Raw genomic sequence first — 17,531 nt, forward strand, 5'->3', positions numbered from 1 at the left:
GCTCCCACCCAATCAGCTCAAACCCCACTGGCAGTTAAAAGGAAGAAACAGCTGCGATCACACACACTACTCCCAGAAGCAGGAAGCTGAAGACACCAGCCTGAAGATGACGAATGTGACTTCGTCGAAACGTCGCCAGGACACTTCCAATTTTACGCGGGAGAGAACCCGAATGACCAAAGACCTACATATATATATACATATATATATGTAGGTCTTTGGTCATTCGGGTTCTCTCCAATTTTATGCGGGAGAGAACCCAAATGACCAAAGACCTACATACAAACACCCGCGAAAACCTCAGAAAACAAATATATATCTATATCTATATCTATATCTATATGTCATTTAAAATTCTAAAAATTTTAAAAACTGGGGGTTGACTCCTGGGTGAATTCATATCTGGAGAATCACAAACTGTGAGACCACCAGGAGATAAAAACTATAACAAGTTTATTTACAATTAAAACACCTAGCTTTCGCCGGCCTCCTGCCGGCTTCATCAGGGTGGCTAACCATCAGTGGGTGGCTGCTTTTATGGGAGTGGTGTCTAAAATGACAATAAAGGTTATCTTATCTTAATTTGCTTACAAGGATCCTTCAGTCGCTTCACGTTCCGGCTGTTTTTGAAATATTCAGCCAAAGAGCCCCTGCAGGCAAAAAAAAAATAAAAATTTTTTTTTTTTTAAAATAGAAGACTTCAGCGCATGTTTTTAAATCATGAAACCGGGGCCAGATCGCGGAGCGAAAAGGAAGTGGATGCAAACGAATCCAGCTTAACTAGATGGCTTGGTCCAACAAGGGTGAAGGCAGCCGCTGAGTTTTAAATCGTCTTGTCCTTACACCCTGTGTCCGGTGTTAAAAATGGAATAATGCTGAATTCCCAAAGAAAGCAAAAATAGCAAAGCACCCCAGAGACAGACCTGTAAGGGTGATTCACGGAGAAGGGGATGCTCAGCGAACAGCAGGCCCCTTCGTGATAGGCATCCAGCAGGCCTTGACGGTCTCCGGAATCGTAGATGGCATAATATCTGGAAAGGAAGGGACGATTGTGCGTCAGCGCAAAGCGCGTGAAACACTGTGCTTTCGTAGAACGTGGCATAACCGAGTGGGAAGGGACCTTGGAGGTCTTCTAGTCCAACCCCCTACTCAGGGAGGAGATCCTATACCATTTCGGACAAAGGGCTGTCCAGTCTCTTCTTAAAAGCCTCCAGTGATGGAGAAGGAAGGAAGGAAGGAAGGAAGGAAGGAAGGAAGGAAGGAAGGAAGGAAGGAAGGAAGGAAGGAAAACAGAGTTGGAAGGGACCTTGGAGGTCATCTAGTCCAACCCCCTGCTCAAGGCATCGTCTCTCTGAAAAGCATCAACTGACTTAAAATTACTCTTAAAAATAAAAGACTACCCAAAGACCGGGATTAACTGGCCTGGCCTTCCAAAAATGCCTGTGCACTCACTACACTGAGCTCCTCTCCTTGCGTGGAGTAAGTCTTTGGGTGGCTCACCGCCCTTTCGTTATTAATCAGAGTGATACTCACTGTTGCAAAAAACGGACGATCAGCATTTTCAAGCCTTCCGAGGCAAAATAACTGCCCTGCGGAAAGAACGGGAGACAAAAAGAGGCCGATTTGAAGGAGAGCGGTACAAGAGGGACGGCCGTACTCAGCAGACCCTTGGGTTATCCGTTATTAGCCCCCTCACTCCACCCTCTCCCACCTACCCCTTCCCCCAAGCCTCGGCCTACCTTGGAGGGAGGCAAAGTGGTCGGCGTTTCGACATCGAAGGAGATTGGCGGGGGCAGCTCGTGACCGTCCTGCAGGGCGGGAAAAGAGGGGAGCCTTGTCAAACATGCCTGGCACCCCCCCCACACACCAAGGACACGTTCCCCAAAACCGGTCAGCTTTGGATAACTCACCAGCCGTAGCAGCTTGGGGAACCGTTCTCGGATGGTGCTGTTGGAAAGAGAAGAGTGAGCACGCAGCAATGTCCAGGTGGCCCAGCCCGTCCCCTCCCTCCGCCTGCCTGCCTGCCTCAGTGGGCCCTATCGCCCACCCTAGCCAGCCCAGTTTCGCCCATCTTCGAAATCATGGCTTTAGCGGGGTTTGCATTCCCCCAGCGTGGCGGGGATGGGCCCTGCGGTCGAGAAAGGAGGACTTCCAAACTGCGCCAGTCAGTGGAAGTTCACAACGTCTCCAGCTGCTAATCGGGGTGTTTAAATTACGAAGCAGCTAGCCCTCTTCAAGCAGGGGGCCTTGCACTGTTCAGTCTTTTGCAAAAGAAGGGGGAAATGTATTCGTTGGACTGGTTTGAGCCTTGGAAGAAAGGGCTCTCAAGAGCTGAGAAATGGGTAACTTGACTTGCCAGCATCTTTAAACGGCAAGCTCTGAAATGGGCAGATTGCTACCTTCTAGATTTTTTGGGAAGCTGAAGGAGTTTACGCACCCACAAGGGCTTTAAAACAAGAGCCATCAGATGACTGGGTGTGCCTAAGGCTTGCACCCAGGCCCGGTCTCTTAGGCCAGGGGCTAAACGGAGCACGTTCAAGGCCCTGAAAAGAACAGCACCTCTTCAACGAAGCTGTCCCTTCTACAATTGTTAAAAAGCTCCATCACTGGCCAGGAATCGGATGCTCAACCCCTCTTAAGGAGAAAACATCACATTAGAATAGAACAGAGCTGGAAGGGACCTTGGAGGTCTTCTAGTCCAGCCCCCCGCTCAAGCAGGAGAACCTACACCATCTCAGACAGGTGACTGTCTAGCCTCTTCTTAAAAATCTCCAGTGATGGAGCGCCCACGGTTTCTGGAGGCAAGCCGTTCCACTGGTTAATTGTCTTCACTGTCAGGAAATGTCTCCTTAATTCCAGGTTCGCTTCTCTCTTTGATCAGTTTCCAACCATTGTTTCTTCTCCTGCCTTCAGGGGCTTTGGAGAATAATTTGATACCCCGCCTTCCTTGTGGCAGCCCCTCAAATACTGGAACACTGCCATCATGCCCCCCCCTGCCCTATTTCTTCTTTTCTTTAGACTAGCCAGACCCAAGTTCTGCAGCCGTTCTTCGTGTATTTTAGCCTCCAGGCCTTGGATCATCTGGAGTTGCTCTTCTCTGATTTTTTTTTCCAAACTCAGGGCCTCAGTTTTGAATCGCCGGAAGCTTCTGTCTTTTAAGAGAAGAAGGCCCAGCTTGTCATTACCCCTGCATGGAACAGGGGTGACCGTTGGCTGGATGCTGGGAGACAGCACGCCACGGCTCTGGGGGCCCCAAAACGCAAGCCTCAGTAGAACACTCTGTAAAAGGGGCCCATTTCTCCCCTGTGCTAGTTTTACACCTGCAAACAGGCGGGAGAGACAGAGGTGTTCTATTTTTTAAATTTTATTTTAAAAAGGCTGCGTGGCTGGCAGAGTCTCTGCACTTACCTGAAGGAGTACTCACCTGCTCGCCCCATTTATAGGAGAAACGCTCCTGCGGAGTGGGGGGGGGAGGACAAGGGGAGGGAGGGCAGTAGCCGAGGTGTCCCACCGGTCCTGGAGATGCCAGAAGCCACTTCCTGGCCTCCGACTTTTAATAATAATAATAATAAAGTTGGAAGGGACCTTGGAGGTCATCCAGTCCAACCCCCTGCTCAGGCAGGGAGCCCTATGCCATTTCAGACAAAGGGCTGTCCAGTCTCTTCTTTAAAAACTTCCAGTGTTGGAAACAATAATGATAATAATAGTAACAACAATAAAGTTGGAAGGGACCTTGGAGGTCATCTAGTCCAACCCCCTGCTCAGGCAGGAAACCCTATACCATTTTGTACAAATGGCTGTCCAGTCTCTTCTTTAAAAACGTCCAGTGTTGGAAACGATAATGATGATGATAATAATAATAGTAATAACAATAAAGTTGGAAGGGACCTTGGAGGTCATCCAGTCCAACCCCCTGCTCAGGCAGGAAACCCTACAGCATTTCCAGTCCAGTCTCTTCTTAAAAACGTCCAGTTTTAAAACGCTTTTTTAAAAAAAAAAACGTTCCTGTATCAAGGTCTAAACTTAATTAATGGCTGTGGACGGCCGGGCAGTCAAGAAGGGAACCCCAGAAGTAATAATAAAAAAGGGGTGTGTGTATGTGTGTGTGTGTGTGTGTGTGATTGAGAAGCCCCCAGACTCCGTTGTGCACGGCCTCCTCCATCCTCAAAGCCCTATGGGCATTGCCCTCCCACCGCCAAGGTCCCGGTGGGATGCCTGCCTGCCTGCCATTTGGCTTGAAGCCTCCTCCGGCGAGGAAAGAAGGATTTGCCGGTTCGCTCGCCGCGGGCTCCGTGAGGATTTCAGCTCGGGAGAAACGTCGCAGCACGCACGCGCTCGGGCTGATTTAACTTGAGACCATCTCCCTTTTTCTCGAGCTGTTTCGGGAGCCGCCGTGCCGGGAGGAAAAGCCTGGAAAGTGGAGGAGGAGCCCCCCCCGGGCTTTGGTCCGCCACCTTCCACCACTGGGAGGGCTCGTTCCGGGCCGCCGTCTTGACTGTGCCTGTCTTAGGTTGTTCCTCCCACGGAGGAATCTTACCCGTCATTGGCTAACCAGCCGTCTCGCCGGGGCCGCCGGGGCATCCTCGCCATCGGGCGGTGGCCTTCGTGCCGCTGATGTTACAAGCCCAGGAGGAGGTGCAAACTCCTGGCCCTTCAAACAGAGGAAGGAGGCCCAGAATGGCAGGCTTGGGCTAAGGGAGGTGGGCCAGCCACAGAGGGAAGCGGGAGAGGATGGCGAAGGCCGTGCGCCCGGAGGTCTTGGGAACCCCCAAGGAGAAAAGACTGGTGTGTGTGTCTGTGTGTGAGGACAGGGATGTATTAACAAGGGGAGAAAGTGGAGGAGGAGGAGGAGGAGGAGGAGGAGGTGGTGGTGGAGGAGGAGGAGGAGGAGGAAGGGGAGGGAACGATATACAGGCACTTGCTTTAAAAAAAAAAAGCAAACTTTAATTGCTTTGTAGGGTGAGAAGGAACCCCGTTCAGGCAGTGCTCCAATCTAGCTGCAATAAAACCATGGTCAGAACACATCGCAAAGCAAGTTGGGAGAAGGTAGAAGGACTTCAGCCGGGAAGGCAGCCTCCTGGGAAGGCAGCCCTCAACCAGGCGGGGGGAGAAGGCCTCTGGGACGGACTGGCATCCCCGTCACGGTCCGGGCCACGGGCAGGGCGGCTCTCCTCCGGGTAGGCGAGGCAGGCCCGAGACCCCGCGGCTCACCTGATATAAACGGAGCGGTCCCGAAAGTTGTCGCACAGGATGTTGTTGTCCAGCCAGAGTTCGTCCAGCTTTAAGCCTTTCAGCTTGTCCAGCTCGTGTTCGGTCTTTAGCTGGGGAGAGTCAAGAGGGAAGGGGGGAGGAGGAGGGGGAGGGGGAGGAGGAGGAGGAGGAAGAGTCAAACAGGGGCGAGTTTGCTAAGCCCAGATCCAGCTTTGAGGAGGAGGAGCCCCCCCCGGGCTTACCTGGTTAAAAGATAAATTGAGTATCTTCAGATTGGGAGCTTTCTGATGCAGCTCCGACATGTCGTCAAGACGATACAGCTTGTTGTCGCTCAGATTGAGGGACAGGAGCTGCAAAGGGAAGAGAGGGTTGTGAGTCAGACAAGCTGTGACAATTTGGAAGCCTTATGCAGAAAAGCCGGCCGGGTGACTTTGGGCCCATCACCAGGAGACGGCGAGTTCTAGTCCCGCCTTAGGCATGAAAGCCGGCCAGGTGACTTTGGGCCAGGCCTGCTCTCATGGCCCAACCCACCTCACAAGATTGTTGTTCTTGTGATGGGGAAAACAGCAGCAGGAGCACTATGCACACACTATTTACAAAGGTAGGGTGGTACAAAAGTAAATAAAGATGTATGGCTCAAAAAATACCCCTTTGCGGCATTCGGAAAAAAACACGGATGCAGAGGGTTGGACTAGAAGACCTCCAAGGTCCCTTCCAACTGTTTTCTATTCTATTCTATTCTATTCTATTCTATTCCCTTATTCTATTCTATTCTATTCCCTTATTCTATTCTATTCCCTTATTCTATTCTATTCCCTTGTTTTATTCTATTCTATTCTATTCCCTTATTCTATTCTATTCCCTTATTCTATTCTATTCCCTTGTTCTATTCTATTCTATTCTATTCTATTCTATTCTATTCTATTCTATTCTATTCTATTCTATTCTATTCCATTCCTTTCCATTCCATTCGATCCCATTCCACTCCACTCCACTCCATTGGAAACGGAAAAAAAAGTTAGAAATGCTGAGTTTTAAGGATCAGTGATCGGCCCACACCGCAGCCATTTCCCCCCAATGGAGGGAATGTTCATCAAAGCAGCCCACGATTGTTTGTGGAAACTTTGCCAAATCCACTATTTTTTGCGGGGCCCAATCAATGATGGGAAAAAGGGCTGACCTCGGGGATGTTGTCGTTGATGATCTGCAGCACAGCAACCATACAGTTTCGGCGGTTCAACACAATGTCGATATTTTGGGCTATCAGATCTGGGAAGGGGAGAGAAGAAAAGAAAAGAGGAGTTGAGTTTTCACTTCGGAAGGGAATCGGTGCCCAGCCTTTGAGAATGGACTCTTGGAGTGGTGCAGACTTTGTGAAACAAACAAAGAGAGTTAAGTTTACTTGCTCGTGTGTTTGTGTCTGTGTGTGTGTGTGTGTGTAGGGCTGGACTGGTTTTCAATCAGGACTGGTTTCAAATCTGCCCTGTCCGTGGGAGAAAAGACAGGGGAGGACGACTTACCCGGATCTGCGTGAATATTCTTCAGATCCAAAGCTTGATGGGAGCTGTCGTATCTTTTACTCATACATTGCTGAAAGCAGAAGGAGAGGATTATTTGAGAGGGGGCCGTGGAGATTTGCATCCCCCCCCCACCAAAGCCAGAGAGCAAATCTCATTTGAACTTGGAGGGCCAACATGGGTCAGAGGAGAGCCAAACAACAACAGGAAGCTTACTCGGCCCGCAGGCTGCTAATTAGAGTTGTGCGTCTCCGCCCTGTTGTTTCAGCAACCAGGTGCTTCTGCCAGCAATTGCTGAGATGGTGACTCCATAGGCCAGGGGTCTTCAAATGTGGCCCTTTGATGACTTGTGGACTTCCAGAATCCCTCAGCCAGCCTGCCTGGCTGAGGGATTCTGGGAGTTGAAGTCCACAAGTCATCAAAGGGCCACGTTTGAAGACCCCTGCCATGGCCTCTGATTTATGAAATGCATATGCCTCCCGTGTCACCTGCATGTGACTTTAGATTATTCTTGCTTTCTTTTTCTTCCTTGCTTCCCTTCCTCTCTCTCCCCTATACCATCTCTCAATTTCCTCCCTCCCTTTTTCTTTTTTCCTTCCTTCCTTCCTTCCTTCCTTCCTTCCTTCCTGTCTTTCTCTCCCTCTCTCCTACACCATCTATCAATTTTTCCTTCCTTCCTTCCTTCCTTCCTTCCTTCCTTCCTTCCTTCCTTCCTTCCTTCCTTTTCCATCACTGGAGGCTTTAAAGAAGAGACTGGACAGCCCTTTGTCCGGAATTGTATAGGATTTCCTGCTTGAGCAGGGGGTTGGACTAGAAGACCTCCAAGGTCCCTTCCAAGTCTGTTATCCTTCCTTCCTTCCTTCCTTCCTTCCTTCCTTCCTTCCTTCCTTCCTTCCTTCCCTTTCGTTCCTTTCCTCTCTATCCTATACGCTCTCTCAATTTCTTTCCTCCCTCCTTCATTCTTTCCTTTTCCTTCCTTCCTTCCCTCTTTTTTCTTGCCCTTCTTCCTGTCCTTCTTTATTCCCATTCCTCCTTTCCTTTGATCTTTTTCTTTGTCCCTTCCTTCCTATTCTTTTCCTCTTTTCCTCCCTTTTCCTTCCCTCTTTCTTTTTCTCTCCCTCTTCTTCCCGTCCTTCCTTTATCCCCATTCCTCCCTCCCTTTGATCTTTCTTTTTCTTCCTCCCTTCCTGTCCTCTTTTCTTCCTTTTCCTTCCTTCCTTCCCTCTCTTTCTTTGCCCAACGGAGCACCACCTGTATGGCAAGCCAGCAGGAGGATGTGGCCTGCGTTTAAATTGTTTTACCTTCAGCTGCTCAATTTCTTCTGGTTTCAGCTCTTGCTGGACAGTTGTGGGTGGGTTGCACGCGTTTATCAGTATCGCCACCTGAAACAAAAGGCTTGTGTGGAAGGGGGAAAACGACAACCCATCGGTTTTAAAGGGGCTGCTCTGGAGCCAGGCTCTCCCACCCAGCACCTCCCAGGCCAGGGAGCACAAACCTTGTACCCATCTGGAGAACAGATTTTCCGAGAAATCTGCTTAAGGGCGTTGGCCACAGAAGTCTCCTCCACGTAAAACACCACCCGATTGTTCACGCAGTGGAACTGTAAGGCGAAGAAAGCACCGCGTTGGGACCAAACAGCTCTTTCCCACTTAAAATACCAGCTAAAATAAAGCTGATATTCACGATAACGGGGAAAAAGGACCCAAAACTTTGGTTACTGTACAGACAGGGAAGGTAACAATAACCAGGTTAGGCCAGACGTATCAGATTCCTCCCGATTCCGGACGGATCAGAAACGATCCACCCTCCAACATGATTTCTACTCAACTGATACACCTATTCCCCGTTTTAGGGACCACACTTGGGACTTTTTAAGTGAGGCAGTCACTAAGCAAAACCGTGAGTGTGCTTAAAATCTTCGTTCGGCTTTTCGCTTGAGCTGCTACAGTGGGAAATACGAGGACTGGTTCTACCGCTCCTTTGTCATTAGTGACGTCACTGCGAACGGTCACTAAACAAGGACTCCCCATTCTAAAACCCTCCGGTATCTAGTCAAGAGATCCTACAGACTATGCAGGCAGTCCTCGACTTACGACCACAATCAAGCCTAAAATTTATTGTCGCTGAGACAGTTTGGGGCCGGTTTGCCCCATTTTACGAACAGCTTTTTCTGGCAAAAGCTCTTAAGTGAATCACTGCAGCTGTTGTGTTAGCAACACGGTCGTTAAGAGAGTCTGGATTTCCCCCATGGACTTTGCTGATTGAAAGGTCGCCAAAGGGGATCACGTGACCCTGTGGGACACCGCAACCGTTATAAACACGAGTCAGTTGCTGAGCGTCTGAATTTTGATCACGTGACCCCGGGGATGGTGCAACGGTCGCTAAGCGTGAAACCGTCATTAAGTCCCTTTTGTTAGGTAACTTTGAACCATCACTAAACGAACCGTTTTAAGTTGAGGACTACCTGTAGAGCTTCGAGGGACCGGGAAAGCTCGCTTACCTCAACGGGGTCGAAGGGAACGCTGCAAATTTCTCGTATTGCGTTCATCAACCAACTCTTTTCGTATTTCCTTCCGTAAGGAATCTGACGAGGAAGCACACAAGAAGCCGGTAAAAAAAAATAATAATCAGGATTTCTAAGGCACAACTGAGCAGCAGATATTCTGTCTCTCTCTCTCTCATCTGCTGCTAATATCCCTTTAAGGCAACAGGTGTACAAGTTGTTAACACCGAAAGGGCCCTGGGTAAACACCCCGCAGCCTGGCAGGTGGAGGGGAAAAAAAGCTGTCTTCCTACAGCTGTCCTCAAAGCTTTTTGACTTTCCTTTCGAATCCTGACTGGCAGATTCCTCTAAATATCTACATATATCTATCTCTATATCTCTGTATCTATCTATCCATCCTTTCAATCATCCATCCATCCATCCATCGATCTATCCTTTCAATCATCCATCCTTTCAATCATCCATCCATCCATCCATCCATCCATCCATCCATCCATCCATCCATCCATCCATCCATCCATCCATCCATCTATCTATCTATCTATCTCTTTCAATCTATCCTTTCAATCATCCATCCATCCTTTCAATCATCCATCCATCTATCCATCCATCCTTTCTATCTCTATTGACCTACTTACCTACCTACCTACATATATTAAAAGAATACCACAGCATTTTCTTTTTGCGGCCCCTCCATTCCAATTTTTTTATTCGAAAGATTTCCTGGCCACATTTTAAATCTCAACTCTTTCAGAATGTATTTATTGGATTTTTTTAATCACATCTTTATTATTTTTATAAACAGAACTGAAAACACACCTAATATCCAACGCTCCCCCCCCCCTCTATTTTCCCCATAACAATAAAGCCTATGAGGTTAGTTGGGCTGAGAGGGAGGAACTGGCCCAAAGTCACCCAGCTGGCTTTTGCGCCTAAGGCGGGACTAGAACTCCCCATCTCCTGTTTTCTAGCATTATGCCTTAGCTAGCCAGACCCAACCAAATTCATAAGAAGAAAAAGTGCAAGCCTGTGAGGACAGTTAAGACTCAAGGAGACAAGAAGAGGGCCAGGGAAGGAAGACACTAGCCGTTCCTGAAAAAGCCCGAAATGGCTCAGTCAAAACTGGAGGAATATCTTGAGCACAACAGCTCTCCTCCATTGTACCACGGTCCTTCTGAACGGCCAAACGCCTGCGCTCCTGCTCCGTGGCTCACCGTAATCTTGAACCAAGTCTTCTTGCTGACTGGCCCCTTGTGAGCAGGAGCACGGTCTCCAATATTCAGATTCCGTCTCACGATGGCGTTCATAAGGCTCGGCGTCCCTCGGTCTGGTCGGTGCGGACGTGACCCGTAAGGAGTACTAAGAGGTAAAGAAACATTTTTTTTACTATGGACCACAGAGACCCAATTGAATTCGTTTGCCCGGAGTGAAATTCAGATCAGTAGTAATGTCACAGACGATGATAGATTAGATTAGATAGATAGATGATAGATAGATGATAGATAGATGATAGATTAGATAGATAGATAGATAGATAGATAGATAGATAGATAGATAGATAGATAGATAGATAGGTAGATAGATAGGTAGATAGATGATAGATAGATGATATAGATAACTAGATATAGATAGATAGATGATAGATAGATGAATTGTTGTAAGTTGAAGATTACTTATATATTTTTTTTAATTTTCTTTTTTTTAAGTTACAGTTCTACTTTAATAAACGAGGCTACCTAGAATACTAGCAGTCTGTAATTTCTAAATCATGAACATGTTCCAGTTACTAGTTTCTCAGCTGCTTTAACTTCACGGCTCTTTTAGTCTAATTACTAGGGTAGCCAATGAATCAGATGACCTTAATTCCCCAGCTTCCTAGAAGCAAACCCTGGAATTTCTCAGCCAGGAAATGAATCTGGTTAGGCAGGAAAGGCTGACTTTTCTCCCAGCGCCTGCCTTTCATGTTGTGTATAAAAGGTTCTACATGTAGACTAGGACATTAAACCAAAACACACATACATCTGTTGACTGTGCATTTATTACTTTACAACAGGTAACTACAGCTCACCCCCCAAAAAAAATTGTGAAAGTCCCTTTTAGCTAGAGATTGGGGGGGTCTTATGAAAACTGGCCAAAAAAAGGAATCTTTTTGTTTTGACCCAACCTTGATAATCATGCAGAAGCGGGGAATGCTCCAACACTGGAAGTTTTTAAGAAGAGAATGGACAGCCATTTGTCTGAAATGGGGTAGGGTTTCCTGCCTGAGCAGGGGGTTGGAATAGATGACCTCCAAGGTCCCTTCCAACTCTATTGTTGTTATTGTTATATTATTGTTCTCACTGTCAGGAAATTCCTCCTTAGTTCTCAGTTGCTTCTCTCCTTGATTAGTTTCCATTCGTTGCTTGTCCTGCTTTCAGGTGATTTGGAGAACAGGCTGACTCTATTCCTATTATTATCATTATCATCATCATCATCATCATTATTATTAGTGACTATCCAAGAGAAGCTGTTTCTCACTAGCGTGTCCGGAGCACTTCGTGGGCATCGCTCATGAGGACGTCCCCGTCGTCATCGTCAAGCCAGCTACGAGGGCCGGATCCAGAACTGTTCCAGCCGCGCTGGTGGTGGCCCATCTCGCTGTACATTTTCCCCCGGAAGGGGACACGGCCCTTTCTCCTCCGCCCAAAGCTCCTGTTGCTGCCGCCCACACGGTCGTCATGTTCTGGAAAAAAGGAGACCAGATCCAAACCTTGGTGGGCCGTCTTGACAACAGTTCAGTTGTGTGAACAGGCCGCAGGCAAAATATTCAGAGCGAGGTACTCCTCAACTTTAATCAAGGTGGACTTCGACTCCCAGAATTCCCCAGCTGGCTTCTTGCTAAGGTTGAGAAACATTGGTTTGGAGAAACGAGGATTGGGTCAGTTAAGGCAGGGGTCCCCAACCCCCAGTCCGGGCTGCGGCATGTCAGCAACCGGTCCGCACAAACAAGCAAAGCCCCATCTGCGGGATGCAGGCAGCACACAAAACCACAGACACACACCGGTCCGCGAAAAAACCACTCTCCGCGGAGCCGGTCCCTGGTGCCCAAAAGGTTGGGGACCTGTGGTTTAAGGTCTCCTGCCTTGAGCAGAGGGTTGGATAGATGACCTCCAAGGTCCCTTCCAACTCTGTTATTCTGTTATTCCCAGCCCATAGGGTTGGGAATACAGGCCAGTCTGCATTTGGGGATTGGGAATGCCCTTCAAAATGGTTCATGCCTTCCAACAGTGACCCAAATCAGGGGTCCCCAACCCCCGGTCCATTGACCGGTACCAAGCTGCGGCATGTCAGCAACCGGTCCGCACAAACAAGCAAAGCCCCATTCGTGGGAGGCAGGCAGCACACAAAACCACGCACCCTCCAGTCCGTGGAAAAACCTCTATTCATGTAAATGGTCCCTGGTGCCCAAAAGGTTGGGGACCTCTGTGTTAAGGCTCCGAAACAGACTAGGGTTCACTCTATTACAAATACAGCTGATCCTCAACTTACAACAGTCTGCTTAGTGGCTGTTCAAAGTTACAACAGCACCGACAAAAGTGATTTTGACAGTTACGGCTATTGCAGCGTTCCCCCCACGGTCACGTGATGAAGATTCAGACACTCAGGCAATTGACTCATCTTTATGACGGTCCCAGCGTCCCGGGCAGGCATCACGTGATTCCCCTTCTGTGACCATCCGACAATGGGGGAAGTCAATGGGGGAAGCCAGATTCACTTAACAATGGTGTGGCTAACTTAACAACGAAGTCTTTTTTTCCCCCCAGTGCCGTTGTAACTTTCAAACGGTCACTAAACAAACGGTTGTAAGTCGATGACTGTCTGCAGACAGCACCCTGTCAGTGCCCACAAATCTATTGCATCCAACCCCATGTTTCAATTGTAATAATTCCAAGGGAGACCCTTAAGGATTAGATTTACACACACACACGCATACACAAATCTATTGCATTCAACCCCATGTTTCAATTATAATAATTCAAAGGGAGACCCTTAAGAATTTACACACACACACGCACACAAACTCAAATCTATTGCATCCAACCCCATGTTTCAATTGTAATAATTCAAAGGGAGACCCTTCTTAAGGATTAGATTTACACACACACAAATCTATTGCATCCAACCCCATGTTTCAATTGTTGTAATTCAAAGAGAGACCCTTCTTAAGAATTAGATTTACACACAGTTTTTCCTTAGGAAGCCCCCAAACTCGGGGGTTTCCCCTTTTTTCCTTCCCCCATCACAGCAACCCCGCAAGGTAGGCCGGGCAGAGAAAGAGAACCATCCACGTGGCGCTTCTCGGTGGGGGGGAGGACGGAGGGCTCGAGCCCCTCCCCCATCAGAACCCTCCTTGGTTTCCCAGGCAACGACCCCTCCCGCTTCCCCGAGGTGCCTTTCCTTCCCATGCACAACGACCCTGCGAGGTAGGCCTGGCTGGCCGGGGACGCTCTGGGAAGCCCCTCCCGCCCCCCCCCCCACTCACCGCTGTATCCGCCTTTCCCGCCGTCGGCCATGAAGGGAGCCCCGTTGGCGGGCACCTCGGAGAACGGCTGCCTGCCACACGAGCGCCCGAGCGGAAGGCCGGAGAGGCGCCTCGGAGGAGAGTCTTTGGCCGCCGCAACCGCCGCCGCCGCCGCCTTTCTTCTCCCCCCCTTCTCGCACGAAGGCGGCGTCGCTCCAAATCGCCCGATGCGCATGTGCGGCAGGTAGCGCGCAGGCGCGGTGAGGGATTTCCGGGGAACGCGCCGCACGGGGGGAAGGTCGGGAAGCAGGCCGCGCAGGCGCGTATCGCTCTCCTCCTTTCTAGCCGCTTTTGCAACCATAGACATAGAGCAAGGGTCTTCAAGCTTGGCCTCTTTTGTGACTGGTGGACTTCAACTCCCAGAATTCCTCAGACAGCGTGCCTGGCTGAGGAATTCTGGGAGTTGAAGTCCACCAGTCTTAAAGTTGCCAAGTTTGAAGACCCCCTGGTCTAAGGAAAAGGGTCCCTCTAGTCACCCTTGACCCTAGTGCAGGGGTCTTCAAACTTGGCCCCTTTTGTGACTCGTGGACTTCAACTCCCAGAATTCCTCAGACAGCGTGCCTTGCTGAGGAATTCTGGGAGTTGAAGTCCACCAGTCTTAAAGTTGCCAAGTTTGAAAGACCCCCTGGTCTAAGGAAAAGGGTCCCTCTAAGTCACCCTTGACCCTAGTGCAGGGGTCTTCAAACTTGGCCCCTTTTGTGACTGGTGGAGTTCAACTCCCAGAATTCCCCAGCCAGGCGTCCCTGGCTGAGGAATTCTGGGAGTTGAAGTCCACCAGTCACAAAAGGGCCAAGTTTGAAGACCCCTGACTTAGAGGCAGAAGGGAGGTTGGGGAAGGAAGGCTGGCCGCTCTTGGAAAAACTTCCAAAGCTTGTTTGTTACGGTTGGCCCTGAATGGTGGTTTAGAGGGATGCCTTGCCCTTCACCTGTTGCCACAGTTTGGTGGGCTTATTAAAGTTGGAAGAGGTCGTGTGTCGTGCTAATAAAGCTGGCATGATGTCTGAACGCTTTAATGTAATTTATATCCCACGATCTGAAGACCAGCAAATTTACAGGAGGATAAGGATGCTACTTCTAACGTGCTGTACAGGTAGCCCTCGATTTATACTAATTAGGACCACAGTTTCTGTTGCTAAGCAGTGGTGGTTACGTCAGTCACACCTAGAGATGAGAAGACCTGGGGGGAAAAAACCTGGAAAAAAATGGGGAGGAAAAACAGATTTTTTCCTGTTTTTTTTCCAGGAAAAATTGGGAAAAAAAGAAGTGTGGAATATGTTCTTTTCCAAAGATAAATAATATATCTATGACATGGTATTCAAACTATAGAGCACAAAGACCTTAATGAACGATTTCTGAGGCTGTTGATGGTTTTTTGCTATTTTTTGTTGCTTTTGAGGGAAAGGGGGATGGTTACCTGTTTTATTGCAAGCACAATACTTTTATACACACTGTATTTCACGCAATTGGTAAAATTACTCCACGCTGAACTTTTCCCCCCCAAATTTTTCCAAAATTTCTATTTTTTTCTGGAAAAAAAAACAGGGAAAAAAGGGTGGGTTTTTTTTTCTCACGGCTTCAAAATTCCCAGAAATTTTACATCTCTAGTCGCATCTGATTTTATGACCTGTTTTGCCACGCATGGTTACGAGGATCGCTTAACGGCTGCAAAACAAATGGCTGTAAGTCAAGGACCACTTGTACATACATAAGCTGTGACTTTGGCTGGGGCTATCGCTGCACCCTTAAAAGAGGGACCCGCAGGGCACACAAAACCCCGTTTAACACATCCTAAACAGATCGAGCCAAGTCTTCTGGATTGGCAGGCCCAAACAAAGCTACAATAACCCCCACGGGCTGGATTCACCCAGTCGCTCCCTGGGTAGGTTGAACGCGTCTGCGGAACGGAAGAAGCTTCCCGGAGGGGAAGCGAAACATCTTCAAAGGAAAAAAAAAAACAACAACCCTAGGAAGTCTTGAAAAAGCGCTTTTGGGACAACCGTGGGCTGAATGGCGGACGATCTCCATAGAGGGGGGAAAAAAAGTGGAGGTCAATGGTTAAGAGGCATCGAATCAAGGCCAGCACACAAGACGCAAGAAGGGGTGGGATGTTGGTTTAAAGTAGGCTTTTTCCGTTTAATTGTTTTCAGAGCACAAGGAAGAGCTGGGACCGCTGGCTGATAAAGTCTGGATTAGAAACAGCTTTTTCCTACCTACAGCGGACAGATCCCCCCCCTCCCCACTTACTGGCCCAGCCTCTTAGAAGGAGCAAGTTTTTGCAGAATGGAAGAAGATACCGACATGAAGGGTCCTTGCAAGGTGGGTGGAGGGGAGGAAGAGAACCCCAGCTCCCTATTTAAGGGGGGGGGGAAAGAGGAAAAGGAAGTGATGGCTCAGCCACCATAACCAGGCCAAGAAGGAGATGACATGGCTCCAGCATAGGCTTTGGGGGGTTTTTTTTTCTTAAAAAAAAAAAAAGAAAGAAAAGGAAGGGGCAGGAGATTAAAGAACACATTTTATTCTTCTCTAGTAGTGTTAAAAATTAAGTTTGGGAAAATCAGGAAACGCTTCCTCCACTCCTTTCTTCCCAGGGAAAAGAGAACGGTTGGATCCGAAAGGAAGCGGAAAGGAAGCGGAAGGGCCCTGCTGGGGGCAAGGGAAGTGGAAAACTCTCCCCTCACCTAAGGCTCCTGAACTAAGCGCCCTAGACCTTCTCGGGAAAGCTACAGGCGGGGGGGGGGGGAAGAATTAATAATAATTAATAATTTGAGGCGTGCAGGTTCTTTGCTCCTGCACCAGAGAGCAAATCTGCTTGGGGGTTGGGGGAAGGGGGGGGGGAAGGAGAATGAGAGGAGAAAAGGAGGAAAAGGGGAAGGAGAAGGAGAGAGGAGGAGACAGAAGGGGAGGAGGAAAGGAGGACGAGAAGAAGAGGGGAGGGAGAGGAGGAAAGGACGAAGAGAAAAGGGGAAGAGAGGAGAAAAGGAGAAGGGGAGGAAAGGAAGGGGAATGGAGGAAGAGAAGAAGAGGGGAGGGGGAGGAGGAAAGGAGAAAGAGAAAAGGGGAAGAGGAAAGCAGAAGGGGAGGAAGAAAGAAGGGGGAAAGGAGGAGGAGACAGAAGGGGAGGAAAGGAAGGGGAAAGGAGGAGGAGGAGAATAGGGAAGGGAGAGGAGGAAAGGAGAAAGAGAAAAGGGGAAGGGGAAAGGAGAAGGAGGAAAAGGAGGAGACAGAAGGGGATGGGGAGGAGAGGGAAGGAGGAAGGGGAAAAGAGGGGAGGGGGAGAAGGAGGAAAAGGAGGAGGAGAAGGAGGAGGAAAGCCTGTCAATTGACCGAAGAACTGAGGCTCCTTTCCAACCATGTGCAAGCTATGATCGGCCATCCCAGTTTAGCTGAAGAGAAGACACACGTGGTCAGCAAGGCCCAATCGTGCTACAAAACTTGCATTCCAGAGGATATTCCTAAGGGGAAAGAGCAGCCATGCTGAGCAAAGGGCCTGGGCCTGCTCCCCTTGGAGAACTGGATCTCCCCAAAAAGAGAGAAGGGAAAAAGAAAAAAAAAGAAAAGAGAAAAAAAAGAAGAAGACAATATGTTAAATACGTTAAAACGGAGGGAGAGAATCCAGTCTCCGGATCGTGATCCTGAAAACCCAGCTCTCCTTCGCCCGGGAATCCAGGAGGGAGGCGTGGAAGCTGGATTTCCATTCTGAGATACTCATCGCATATTTGTTTTTTGCTTTTTTTAAAAA

The 17,531-nt window shown here is 48.8% G+C and overlaps 1 protein-coding gene across 1 annotated transcript in view; it reads right to left on the minus strand.

Annotated features, from left to right (window-relative positions):
• NXF1 (nuclear RNA export factor 1) overlaps positions 1-13,841 on the minus strand; it is an 18,480-nt gene extending 4,639 nt beyond the window's left edge. Inside the window, exons 1-15 of the mRNA XM_015821517.1 lie at positions 13,754-13,841; positions 11,749-11,953; positions 10,446-10,590; positions 9,229-9,312; positions 8,224-8,328; positions 8,030-8,110; positions 6,732-6,801; positions 6,392-6,480; positions 5,454-5,561; positions 5,212-5,321; positions 1,911-1,947; positions 1,740-1,808; positions 1,534-1,589; positions 924-1,031; positions 592-650 (exon numbers count right to left, since the gene is read on the minus strand). Coding sequence (XP_015677003.1) covers positions 592-650; positions 924-1,031; positions 1,534-1,589; positions 1,740-1,808; positions 1,911-1,947; positions 5,212-5,321; positions 5,454-5,561; positions 6,392-6,480; positions 6,732-6,801; positions 8,030-8,110; positions 8,224-8,328; positions 9,229-9,312; positions 10,446-10,590; positions 11,749-11,953; positions 13,754-13,784 — 1,357 coding nt within the window. The 5' untranslated portion in view covers positions 13,785-13,841. The remainder of the gene's footprint in view (positions 1-591; positions 651-923; positions 1,032-1,533; positions 1,590-1,739; positions 1,809-1,910; positions 1,948-5,211; positions 5,322-5,453; positions 5,562-6,391; positions 6,481-6,731; positions 6,802-8,029; positions 8,111-8,223; positions 8,329-9,228; positions 9,313-10,445; positions 10,591-11,748; positions 11,954-13,753) is intronic.
• Positions 13,842-17,531: the final 3,690 nt, after the last annotated feature.

The sequence above is a fragment of the Protobothrops mucrosquamatus genome, unplaced genomic scaffold (genome assembly GCF_001527695.2).
Source record: "Protobothrops mucrosquamatus isolate PMUCROS unplaced genomic scaffold, P.Mucros_1.0 scaffold1339, whole genome shotgun sequence".
NCBI lineage: Eukaryota > Metazoa > Chordata > Lepidosauria > Squamata > Viperidae > Protobothrops > Protobothrops mucrosquamatus.